This window comes from Hemitrygon akajei, chromosome 30 (assembly GCF_048418815.1).
Source record: "Hemitrygon akajei chromosome 30, sHemAka1.3, whole genome shotgun sequence".
In the NCBI taxonomy this organism is placed as follows: domain Eukaryota; kingdom Metazoa; phylum Chordata; class Chondrichthyes; order Myliobatiformes; family Dasyatidae; genus Hemitrygon; species Hemitrygon akajei.
The window spans coordinates 28679193-28691637 of NC_133153.1; the positions used below are offsets into that span (position 1 = coordinate 28679193).

The window sequence follows — 12445 nt, forward strand, 5'->3', positions numbered from 1 at the left end:
CCTGTCCATTAATCCAGTTAACTCTTCCACAGTCTTTTTACTGGAGAGTCCAGAATGAGCATTTTGCACTCCCAAGCCATACTAAGTTCATCAATATATTTCTCCCTCCAGATATTGGCACAATTGGTCTATTCCTTCCACTATGATATTACTATTCCAAAGCACAGTGTCCTTCTAATTTTCAATCAACTTCTAACCCATAGCCTAAATTCCCTGAGTACTGTTTTATATATCATCCACATGCAACTTTAACAAATGCCTTTTAGATATTCAACTCCATCAACAGAATCATTGACCAAAACTCATTGTGATGTTATTTCTAAGAGATGGATCAGACAGGATCATTACCAGTTCATGAAGTACATTGAGTCTGAATAATCTCTATCTGTTGTGTTACTGTTTGAAGCAAGCAATTTGAAAGGCAATTGGCATTTTGGCCTTTATTTTGAGCGTATGATACAATATTGGCGCATGGCCTAGTGGGCAAGGCATCAGACTGGTAACCTGAAGGTCACCGTTTTGAGCCTCAGCTGAGGCAGTGTGTTTGTGTCCTTGAGCAAGGCACTTAACAACACATTGTTCTGCGACGTCACTGGTGCCAAGCTGCACGGGTCCTAGTGCCCTTCCCTTGGACAACATCGGTGGCGTGGAGAGGGGAAGGCCTGCAGCTTGGGCAACTGCCGGTCTCCCATACAACCCTGCCCAGGCCTGCACCCTGAAAACCCCTGGATGCCACCACCACTATGATACAACAAAATATTTACGTAGACAATTATATAATGAGATAATTATAATATTGTCTATGTACACTTAATGGCCATTCCATTAAGTACACCTGGTTGTTAAAGCAAATATGTAATCAGCCAATCACCTGACAGCAACTCAATGCATAAAAGCATGCAGACATGGTTAACACGAGGAAATCTGCAGATGCTGGAAATTCAAACAACACACACAAAATGCTGATGGAACGCAGCAGGCCAGGCAGCACCTACAGGGAGAAGCACTGTTGATGTTTTGGGCTGAGACCCTTCGTCAGGACTAACTGAAAAGAAAGATAGTAAGAGATTTGAAAGTAGGAGGGGGAGGGGGAAATGCAAAATGATAAGAGAAGACCAGATGGGGTGGGGTGAAGCTGAGAGCTGGAAAGGTGATTTGGCAAAAAGGATACAGAGCTGGAGAACGGAAAGGATCATGGGACAGGAGGCCTAGAGAGAAAGAAAGGGAGAGGGGAGCACCAGAGGGAGATGGAGAACAGGCAGAGTGATGGGCAGAGAGAAAGAAAAAAAGAGGGGGAAAAAAAACTAAATATATCAGGGATGGGGTAAGAAGGGGAGGAGGGGCATTAATGGAAATTAGAGAAGGCAATGTTCATGCCATCAGGTTGGTGGCTACCCAGCTGGTATATAAGGTGTTGTTCCTCCAACCTGAGTGTGGCTTCATCTTGACAGTAGAGCAGGCCATAGATAGACATATCAGAATGGGACATGGTTAAGACGTTCTGTTATTGTTCTGACTAAACATCAGAGTAGGGGTGAAATATGATCTGAAGTGATTTTGACTGTGGAATGATTGTTGGTGCCAGACCGGATGGTTTGAGTATCCTAGAAACTGCTGACTTTCTGGGATTTTCACTCACAGCAGTTTTCCAGAGTTTACAGATAATGGTGCGAAAACAAAAAAAAAACAGTGAGTGGCAGTTCTGTGGATGAAAATGCCTTGTTAGTGAGAGAGATTGGAAGAAAATGGCCAGACCGGTTCAAGCTGACAGAGAGGTGACAGTAACTCAGATAACCACACATTACATCATTGGTTTGCTTAAGAACATCTCTGAATGCACAACATGTTGAATCTTGAAGTGGATGGGCTACAGCAGCAGAAGACCACGAACGTAAACTCGGTGACCACTTCATTAGGTATAGGAGGTTCCTACTAAAGTGATCAGTGGGTCTATATAACAGTTATTTGTATGTGCATTGTGTTTTATAGGATTGATTTTATATTTATATTCATAGTGTCTTTTTCATTCTTTTTTCTTATTGTGTTCCTCATCCTTATTGTGGTTATTTAAGGCTGTCTTAGCCAGGGAAGATCGTGGGGAATAAGCTCCCACTACTTATTCGTTGTTTCCAATGGCATGAATTTCAAATAGTTTCTGACAAATCCAAGGGGAAGGTGCTAGTTCAAATAAGTATTTCCAGAAATGAGTATTACAAATTCGAAGAAGTAATAGACATGTTGCCTAAAAATGAAAACCTTAACTTGAAACTGGGTGGCCTACTGAACCATTTAAGGGGGGGAATGTAGAGCAATTTAGAATCAGACACACTGATGAACCTGGAGAGAAAAGTAGGCCAGAACTTCCATCTTTGTACTGTCTCTGTAAACCAGAGGGATTTTTATAACAATCTGGTCATTTCATGATCACATTGACAGATGCCAGCTTTATATTCCCCATTTATTTAATTACTTGAATTTAAGTCCTGTGTTCCTATGAAGGGATTTGAACACATGGCTCTGGACCAATAAACCATGTTTTTGCACGTTCATTCAGTAAATTAACCACTGCTATCAGACCCTTGTGGGATCAAGCTGACAAACCAGAGCCCTTGACTAAGAATCAGGAGACATAATTTTAAGTTATTTATTGGCTTGTCTGTTGAAGAAATGCAAATAAACTAGATAAAAATATGGAATATATAAAGAAAACTAAATAGTACTGAGCCTATCGAACTGCATTAAAACTCATCTGGTTCATTGATGTTCCTTAAGGTAAGGAGGTCCCAAATTCTGCAAGCTCTGTGATTCTGATCACCTACCTACAGGACAGAGTTTGGAAAAACATTACAAGGATGTTGCTGGGACTTGAGGGCCTCATTTATAGGGCAAGGTTGAATAGGTTAGGAGTGCACAAGAACAAGGGGAGATCTTATAGAGATATATTAAATTATAAGGGGTATAAATAAGGAGAGTGCATGTAGCGTTTTTCCCCATCAGGATGGTGAGGCTAGAGCATGAGTCTCATAGGTTTAGGGTGAAAGGTGAAGTATTTGGATGTGGGACTAGGCAGAAAATTTGTAGTTCGGCACAGCCAAGAAGGGCCAAAAGGCCTGTTTCTGTGCTGTAATGTTCTATGGTTCTATTTAAGGGGACTCTGATTGGGGGAGTTCTTTATTCAGAGGGTGGTGAGAGTGTGAACAAGCTGCTAGTGGAAATGGTAGATGCAGGCTCATTTGTAGCATTTAAGAGAGGGTTGGATAGGTACATGGGTGAAAGAGGTATGGAGGGTTAGGATCTGGGTACAGATGGTGAATACATCCAGACATGGGAAAAGCCCTCCCCATCTTTGAGCGCATCTATGTGGAGAGCTGTCTCAGGAAAGCAGTATCCATCATCAAGAACCCCCACCACCCAGGCCAGACTCTCTTCTCACCGCCTCCATCAGGAAAATGGTACAGGCGCCTCAGGACCCACATTATCAGGCTGAGGAACAGTTATACCCCAGAACCATCAGGCTCTTGAACCAGAGGGGATAACATCACTCAACTTCACTCGCCCCATCACTGAACTGGACTCAGTTTCAAGGACTTTTCATCTTATGTTCTTGATATTTATTGCTTAATTCTTTATTATTATAATTTTATTATTTTCTTTTGTATTTGATGGTTCACTGTCTTTTGTTTATCCACTCTTTTCAGTGTGGTATTTCTTTGATTCTATTATGTTTCTTGGATTTGCTAAGTATGCCCTCAAGAAAACAAATCTCGGGATTGTATATGGTGACATATACGTACTTTGATGAGAAATTTACCGTGACCTTTGAGGTAGTTGAGACTAGATAGATCAGGCTGGAACAGACAGGATGATTCAAGTGGCCTGTTTCTGTGTTGTAGTGCTCTATTACTCTATAAACTTGTTGAACTTCTGCATCCAGTGGTAAATGTGGCTGAAGACTCTTTTGTCTATGCTCTGAGGTGTCCCAGTAACCCACTCAGTTACAAAGGCAAGTAGAATAGGCCAACTGCCAAGCCCTGAGTTTCGTCGAAGAAATCTCCAAAAAGCAAAGCGGCTGCTGTCAGCTCAAAGGTGAGCAGCAATTGTCCCGTTCAGTCATGCCAGTTGTTCATTGAGTGATGATGTAGCCAAACAATAGAACGAGTAATGGAACCAGCTCATTCAGTTAACTGCTTTTCACACTCCACACAAGCCGCCTGCTATTCCCATTCATTTATCACTTATTCCAATTTCAGTCTTCCCATTGAGAGCCTCGTAGCAAATGCAAGCTCTGACTACGTGTCAAGCCTCTTCCTGAAGCTGTGAGACTTCTGAATACCCTGCATATTAGTGGGTGCACACCCAGTAAACATTATATATGACACCAGGAGCATTATACTGTTGTATATTTAACTATATGTCATATATGGACTTTATATCAACTTGTACATCCGCAGAACTTTTTACATTATCTGTTAATATTATTTTGTTAATATTACTTTATGTGATGTATGTACTGTGCACCTTGGTTCAGAGTAACTTTGTTTCATTTAGCTGTATATGGTTGAATGACAATAAACCTGAAGATTCCCATTCTGATATGTCACACGGCCCATTCCCATTCTGATATGTCCATGTCCCATTCCCATTCTGATATGTCATGTCCTATTCCCATTCTGATATGTCCACGTCCCATTCCCATTCCGATATGTCCACGTCCCATTCCCATTCCGATATGTCACACGTCCCATTCTCATTCCGATATGTCACACGTCCCATTCTCATTCTGATATGTCCACGTCCTATTCCCATTCTGATTTGTCCACATCCCATTCCCATTCTGAAATGTCCCCAGTGGCCACCCATTTTAATTCCACATCCCATTCCCTTTCTGATATGCCCCCAGTGGCCACACATTTTAATTCCACGTCCCATTCCCATTCTGATATGTCCATGTCCCATTCCCATTCTGGTTTGTCCACATCCCATTCCCATTCTGATATGTCCCCAGTGGCCACCCATTTTAATTCCACGTCCCATTCCCTCTCTGATATGTCTACCACCAAACTTGAACTTGAAACCATTTTGAATAGGGTTGCTGGGCTTGGGGAGAATGAGCTCAGTGGGGAAGGAAATGTGCAGGTCTTTAAATTTTGGAAGGTTACCTTTGCTCATCCTGAATGTCTTCCGATGATTGTGAGCATACAAATCTATAATCTCACCAGATTACCGGGGAGTGCCATGCTCCCCTTGCCCCTGGAAACGTGTATCTGGAGATCCCACCAGATGGTCAGGTGTCAACATTTCATGCAAGGAATGTTTGACCAACTGCTGCGGGTCTCCTCTATAAATACGAATCATTACAATATGAATGGCCCTTGTTATCTTGAACCTCCAGCAATCACTGCACAGAGGTATCAACAAAACCTATAACTATTGAAAAGGAATTATTCAACATCATTGTTACTTAAACCTTTCTATTAGATTATTATTGAAGCATTGCAAAGGAAATTGTTCCAATCAATGAAATAAAGCCTATAATAGTTAATAATACTCCATATCCATTTACAACATCAAATTAAAAGCCTATTACTATTTGTCTTGGAATATTTTCAGCCTTATCTTAATTAATCATCAGGAAGGATACCAAAAGTCCTTTGCTCATCTGGAAACTCTCAGCAAGAAGGACTGTTTCCATTTGAAACAAGGCCTGAGAAATGCAAAAGATAAATGGTGCACTGTTGAACTATGTTCAGCGGTCAAATTAATATGTACACTTGCTCATCAATGCAAATATGTAAACAGCCAATCATGCGGCAGCAACTCAATACATAAAAGCATGCAGACATGGTCAAGAGGTTCATTTGTTGTTGAGACCAAACATCAGAATGGGGAAGAAATGTGATCTCTGTGACTTTGATCATGGAAAGATTGCTGGTGACAGACAAGGCGGATTGAGTATCTCAGAAATTTCTGATCTCCTGGGATTTTCACACCCAGAAGTCTCTAGGGTTTATAGCGAATGGTAGAAAAACAAAAAAAAAATCCGGTGAGCGGTGGTTCTGTGTGTGAAAACACCTTGACAATGAGAGAGGTCAGAGGAGAATGGCTGGAAAGTTCAAGTTAACAGGAAGGTGACAGTAACTCAGATAACCACATATTACATCAGTGATGTGCAGAAGAGCATCTCTGAATGCCCAATACATTGAACATTGAACTGGATGGGTTGCAGCAGAAAAAGACCACAAAAGTGATTGTAGTGGTGATGTTATTAAGTGCAGGAGGTACCTAATAAATTGGCCACTGAGTTTAAATCACAGCAACTCAAAGATGTTGCAATGAGATCTCGTGCATGCTGCTATAAAATGGAAAATGATATTAAACAAAAGATGATGCAGAATCCTCCTGGAACACATCCTTGTTGAACAGATGTCAGTGCCGAGACATTTTTGCGTTTGCTGTCAGACTTCATCAAACCCACAGTAAAAGGATAATAAGTGTTGGGAAAAATGCAATCGATATTTATGCTAGGCTGCACCACAAACAAATTTAACATTTAATGCAAGACGAAATTAAATTACCTGGCTCTGCTGCTTTACATTAAACATACAATGTTTTATTTTTTTCCCCTCATTTTTAAAGCAATTTCTGCAGTTGTTTACATTGGATGCCGAAAATCAATTCTGTGAGCTACTTGCATTGTGCTAGTGATTTAATCATTGGTGCAGTGTAAGAGGAATATTAATTCTCTCTTTCGCACTGAAAAGCACTGGAATGGGAGTTAAAATGAAAGCGCTATACTTATAATTCATTTTCCAATCCCACAGATATTTTAATATCTTCAGCTGGCTGACTTATCCACTTGACTCGTTTGTGGGTCATGTGTAAACCTAGAGACCGTTCACATGGGTAGGCTAGCAGCACAACTTTAGTGCTTCACTAAGCAGTCAGGCAACAGACACAGTCCGCCCAGTAGGCACAAAGCCATCAACCTGTCAGGTAAAGGCTATCATTGTGAGTTCATGGTATGATCTCTTAAAGAAGGTATAAACATTGTCCAAAGCTAATTTTTGATATTTTGCCATCAATTGTAAACTGCAGCTAACCCGTAACTTGAATCACGAACACAAGAGATTCCCAGATGCTGGAAATACAACAGAGTAACACACATAAAATGCTGGAGGAGCTCATAAGGTTAGGCAGCATCAATGGAAATGGATAAAAGCCAATGCTTCAGGCTGAGACCGTTCATCAGGGCTGAAAACGAAGGGGAAAGATGCCAGAAAAAGAAGGATGGGGAGGGAAGCAGGACACATATATGTCAAACTTAAGGCCCGCGGGCCAAATCCGGCCCGCGGTGGAATTATCTTTGGCCCGCGAGATAATATCTAATTACTATTAAAGCTGGCCCCAGTAATCGAAGCGCCTATGGCGTATGATATGGCTAATGCTGAGTTTATTCAGGTACCAGGTTTTCAGGGTTTTTAGTGTTTATTCGGCAGTCTTGCTTGGCAGTCTTCTTCATAAGAAACGGAATTTGTAAAGTGAAACACTTTGTAGTTATAGCAGAGACTGAGACACATGAGAGCAGGCTGAAAAAACGGAGGCAACAAAAGCTGCGTTCGCACACGTCCGACTGATCCGGCCCGTATGAAGCTGCATTTTGCTCAATCCGGCCCATGATCTAAAATGCGTTTGACACCCCTGAAAAAGTGGGTGGAGGGACGATGACATAAGAAGCTGGGAGATGATAGGAAGAAAAATCAAAGGGCTAAAGAAGAAGGAATATGATAGGGGAGGAGAGGGAAAGACGAGGGGCACCAGAGGGAGGTGAAAGGCAGGTGAGAAGCCAGAGTGGGGAATTGAAGAAGAGGGAATTGTGGAGGGGAAAAAAAATTACCAGATGTTGGAGAAATTGATGTTCATGCCATCAGGTTGGAGGCTACCCAGACAGAATATGAGGTGTTGCTCCTCCAACCTGAGAGTGACCTCATCATGGCAGAGGGGAAGGCCATGAGCCGACGTGTCAGAATGGGAATGGGGATAGGAGCAACACACACAAGTTCTTTTGGAAATACAGCATGGGGACAAGCCTTTCCGACCCAACAAGCTCATGCCACTGTGACCAATTCCCCTACTAACCCATATACCTTTGGAATGTGGAGGGAAACCCATGTAATCATGCAGGAGATGCTCGAGATGTTCTCAGCCGCAATGTCAATTGCTTATTCCCCTCCATAGATGCTGGCTGGCCTGCTGAATTTTGTTTGTGTTACTTCTTTAATGACCATGTTGTCTGAACAGTGAATGGAAACTGACCACTAAACTAACAAGCCAGTGACTGGAAACCAACAATATTATAAACTGAGTGCAAACCGAGTATAAGCCTATTGGGCAGTGATTTAAATAGTGGCACAGACTTCCTAGATCCTTGACCGTGGCTGCACATTGTCCAGAAAATGATTTTACCTACAAGCACAGCAACTGACGTAAGAGTAGTGCAGTGGGTGCACATTAATTCATTTCTTTGACTTGCATCCATTTAGAACAGAGATGACGAGGAATTTCTTTAGCCAGAGAGTGGAGAATCTGTGGAATTTATTGCCACATACGGCTGTGCAGGCCAAATCATGGAGTATTTAAAGTGGAGGCTGATTGGTACTTGATTAGTAACGGCATCAAAGGTTGCAAGGAGAAGACGGGAAAATGGGGTTGAGAGGGATAGTAAATCAGTCGTGATGCAATGGCAGAACAGACTCGATGGCTGAATGGCCTAATCCTGCTCTTGAGTCTTTTCCCACATTATTGAACCCCACTCCCACCCCAGCCGAACAGTTCATTTCTTCCACTCAACATGAGGAGACTTACAGGCTCAGATTGACAACACTTATTAAGATGAATCATGGATAAACATCAAACCTCCATGCAGAGATGCTGAAATTCATTTATTTCAACACAATTATTCTGAAACCAGCATCTGCCGTACATTCTGCAATTAAATTAAAACCTATTATCTAATCTTGAATGCTCACAATTAAAAACTTCAGAATGTAAGGCATTAAATAAATTAAATTAGCAGCTCTGAAAAAAAAATGCCTCTGGATATCTTCTGTTATCTGTTGTTTGAAATGCACGATTGCTGTTATGACTTGTGGATAGTGCACTCACCTGAGGAATTTGTTCAAATCTCCGTTCTTCATGTATTCAAAGACCATGATGAGGGGGTCTCCGTCCACGCAGACACCATAGAACTTCACAATGTGCTCATGCCGGAGGTTGGTGAGGAGCTCGGCCTCTCTCTGGAAGTCTTTCCTTGCAGAGACAGTGGCATCTTTCAGAGTCTGGAAGGGACGGAGAGAGTATGAGATGGTAAGTTTGCTTCAATCATCATTCAGAAAGTAAGTCTCTGTAGTTCACTAGCTGGACCTGAACCTGAATTATTGCATTCAACGCTGTGAAGGATTTAAAGACTAGAAGGGTGCAGAGGAAATTCACTGGGGTAGTGCTGAGTACAAAGAAGTTCAGTAGCATGGTAGAAGGAAGTACACGGTTCGGTACAAAAAAGTTTCCATCAGGGAAGAGTCTGGGTAGCCTCAATGCCATGACCACCTGACTCAAAAACAGTTACTTCCTCAAGCCATCAGGCTGATCAACATCTCTCACCTTTACCCAGTAACCCATCCCATCACACACCCCACTACCACTACTTTCAGAATCTGCTTATTTAGAGATACTCCCGTACCTAGTATTACTCTATATACATACAATCAGTCTAAGTATATAAGCTTATCTTATATATTTGCATTTATTGTGTTACTTATGCTTATTGTGTTTTTATGATGCTGCATCAATTCCTGAGTAGCAATCATTTCACTCTCCTTTACACTAGTGTATTGAAGAATGACAATAAACAATCTTGAATCTTGAATGGAGTCCAGGCAAGTTGGCATCGTTCATTCATTATGTGGTTTAGATAGAGATTTAATAGAAAACTTCAAAGTGACAGGGGTTTTGATGGAAGTGATTGAGGGATACTTCCCAGTGGGAGATGGTCAGTAACTAAAGGAAATCAACTTACTGCAATGGGCAAAAGGAACTGGGACAAGTTTCAAACTATTTTTAACTAAACAGTAGTATTTTTGCTCTGGAATGCACCACTTGGAACATCAGTGTAAATAGATGTATTAATATATTTCAAAAGAGTAATGGATTCCATGGTTGAAAACAAAATACATTGGATTCCAGTTAATTGGGCCATTGGTTAACTGGGGCAGCCCTTTATATGGACGAACTCTTAAAGAACAAAAACAAATCAAGAAAATTGCTGAGATTCCCTTAATTTATTTTGGATTCTATGCCTCTTTATTGGGGCGGGAGGCTGTTGCTGAACAGGTTCTAACTGGCATCAGTCACGCACACTTGTGTGTCCGTTAGACGCTGCACTGTGCTTAGAGCAAACAGTTTTTAAATAGTGTCACTTGTGTGTTTGTGTTCAAAAAGCAGTAACTTTTGTCACTGATAGTAGGGGATAAACAAGCAGTACAGCAATTCAGAACTGCTTTGCTCACAGTGGTTTCAAGCATACGGGCTTGGAGATGCCAGAGATGGCCAAGAGTGAAAATGAAACTATTTCACTTCTTCAACAAGTTAGCAACAGTGAAGAGTTTAAAGGTATCAACAATCATTTTGAATGTTATAATGAAAGATTTGGAGGATGCAGACATCAGTAGCATTGTATGAAGGCAATCCATTATCTGCACTAGGTGTCTGCTCTGATTTCATTCATTCCTCTGTCAATAACTATTAGAAATTAATACACGGTTTTATAGTACTAATTTGTTCTGTATTTTATTTAAATACATCATTTCTTACTCAGTTTGTCCTTTTTATATTTTTTAATCTATTTCCAGAAACTTGAGCTAATTGGAGCAGCTGCTTAATTGGGCCAAAACGTATCGGTCCCAATTAAACAAATCCGTTGTTTTAATGGGAGAGAACAAGAGAGTGGGAATAACTATATTTCTCTTTTAAACAGCTGGCCAAGAATAATGGCTCAAATAGCCTCTTCCTGTGGGTTATGGTTCCATAAATACATTCCACAACATTTCCTAAAATGTGATGAAGTGTTTAGCACATGACAGTACAGGCACTTCAGTCCATGATGTTGGGCCAACCTTATGCAATATCAATCTAACTCTTCCCTCCTATGTAGCCGTCCATGTTTCTTTCAACCATGTGCCTATCTATGAGTTTCTTAAATGTCCCTAATTTATTTACCTCCAGCAGTGCACCCACCATGTCTCTGACATCCCCCCCCCATAATTTCCTCCAATCACCTTAAAATTATGCCCTCTTATTAGCCACTGCTGCCCTAGGAAAATGTGCTGGCTCTCCATTCTATCTATGCCTCTTATCATCTTGTATATCTCGATCAAGTTTTCTGTCATCCTCCTTTGCTTCAAACAGAAAAGCCCCAGCTCACTCAGCCTACCTTTGTAAGACATTTTCTCTAATGGTGGTAAATCTCTTCTGTAGCCTCTCTACAGCTTCCACATCATTCCTATAATAAGGCAACAAGACCTGCACCAAGACTCAAGCAGCTTTTAGAAGCTTTACCTGTCAATCTATAACCTACTGCAGCTGCCATTTGGTATGATCTCTCCATAACTGACGTTAAGGGCTGAGAGAGAGCCCATCGCAGTCCAAGGCCATTGCTGTAGGATTCAGGCGTGTCTATCTCAAGAAATAAAATTAGGGCCAGCGTCTTGTTTGGTTTTGGGACAAAGAATCAGGGAAAATATTTGATACTCAACACTTGGTTATAAATCTTAATCTGGATGAAAAGCCAGCATTAATTTCAGTTTGCAAAAATTAATAAGCATGAATTTTAGATAAATTGGTGAATTAGATGCTCAGCTGTGGGACACATAACACACTCACCTTAACTGCCACCAGCATCTTGTCCTTAGTTGGGCTCAGATTGTAACATTCAGCCAAGAAAACTTTCCCAAATGCTCCCTCGCCCAGCTCACGCTTCAGAATGATATCTCTCCTCTTGATATGCTGTACATCTGTGACAGTAAACAAAACAACGACCGTCCGAGGTTGAGATACGCATCATCGGTTAGATACCAGCACTAATACGTGGTATATCTGAATTTACCTGATAAAAAAGTAATCATTGCAATTACGGCAACCTTAATTCAATTTGCCAGATTATCCAGCAATACACACAAGGAAACATCAATAGGCAAGCAATAACGTCAGGAGTATATAGATCATTGTCCAAATACCCATTCTTTTGGAAGCATTTTCTAGCCTTGTTCGGTATACGAGGACTCCTGATTTAAGAAATGATCGCTGGTTTAGATTTTTGCCTGGGATTGTTTGGTTCAGGAAGGAATTTACCCCTTCTCATCTTCTCACCTGCCCATTACCACCCTCCCCCAAT

At 41.3% G+C, this 12445-nt stretch overlaps 1 protein-coding gene across 2 annotated transcripts in view; it reads right to left on the reverse strand.

The window, feature by feature from the left end:
• Window positions 1-12445, reverse strand: part of LOC140718912 (NT-3 growth factor receptor-like) — an 878600-nt gene that overhangs the window by 79351 nt on the left and 786804 nt on the right. For both annotated transcript variants that reach the window (XM_073033211.1, XM_073033212.1), the window contains exons 13-14: window positions 11935-12065; window positions 9163-9335 (exon numbers count right to left, since the gene is read on the reverse strand). In XM_073033211.1, the coding sequence (XP_072889312.1) occupies window positions 9163-9335; window positions 11935-12065 (304 nt within the window). The remainder of the gene's footprint in view (window positions 1-9162; window positions 9336-11934; window positions 12066-12445) is intronic.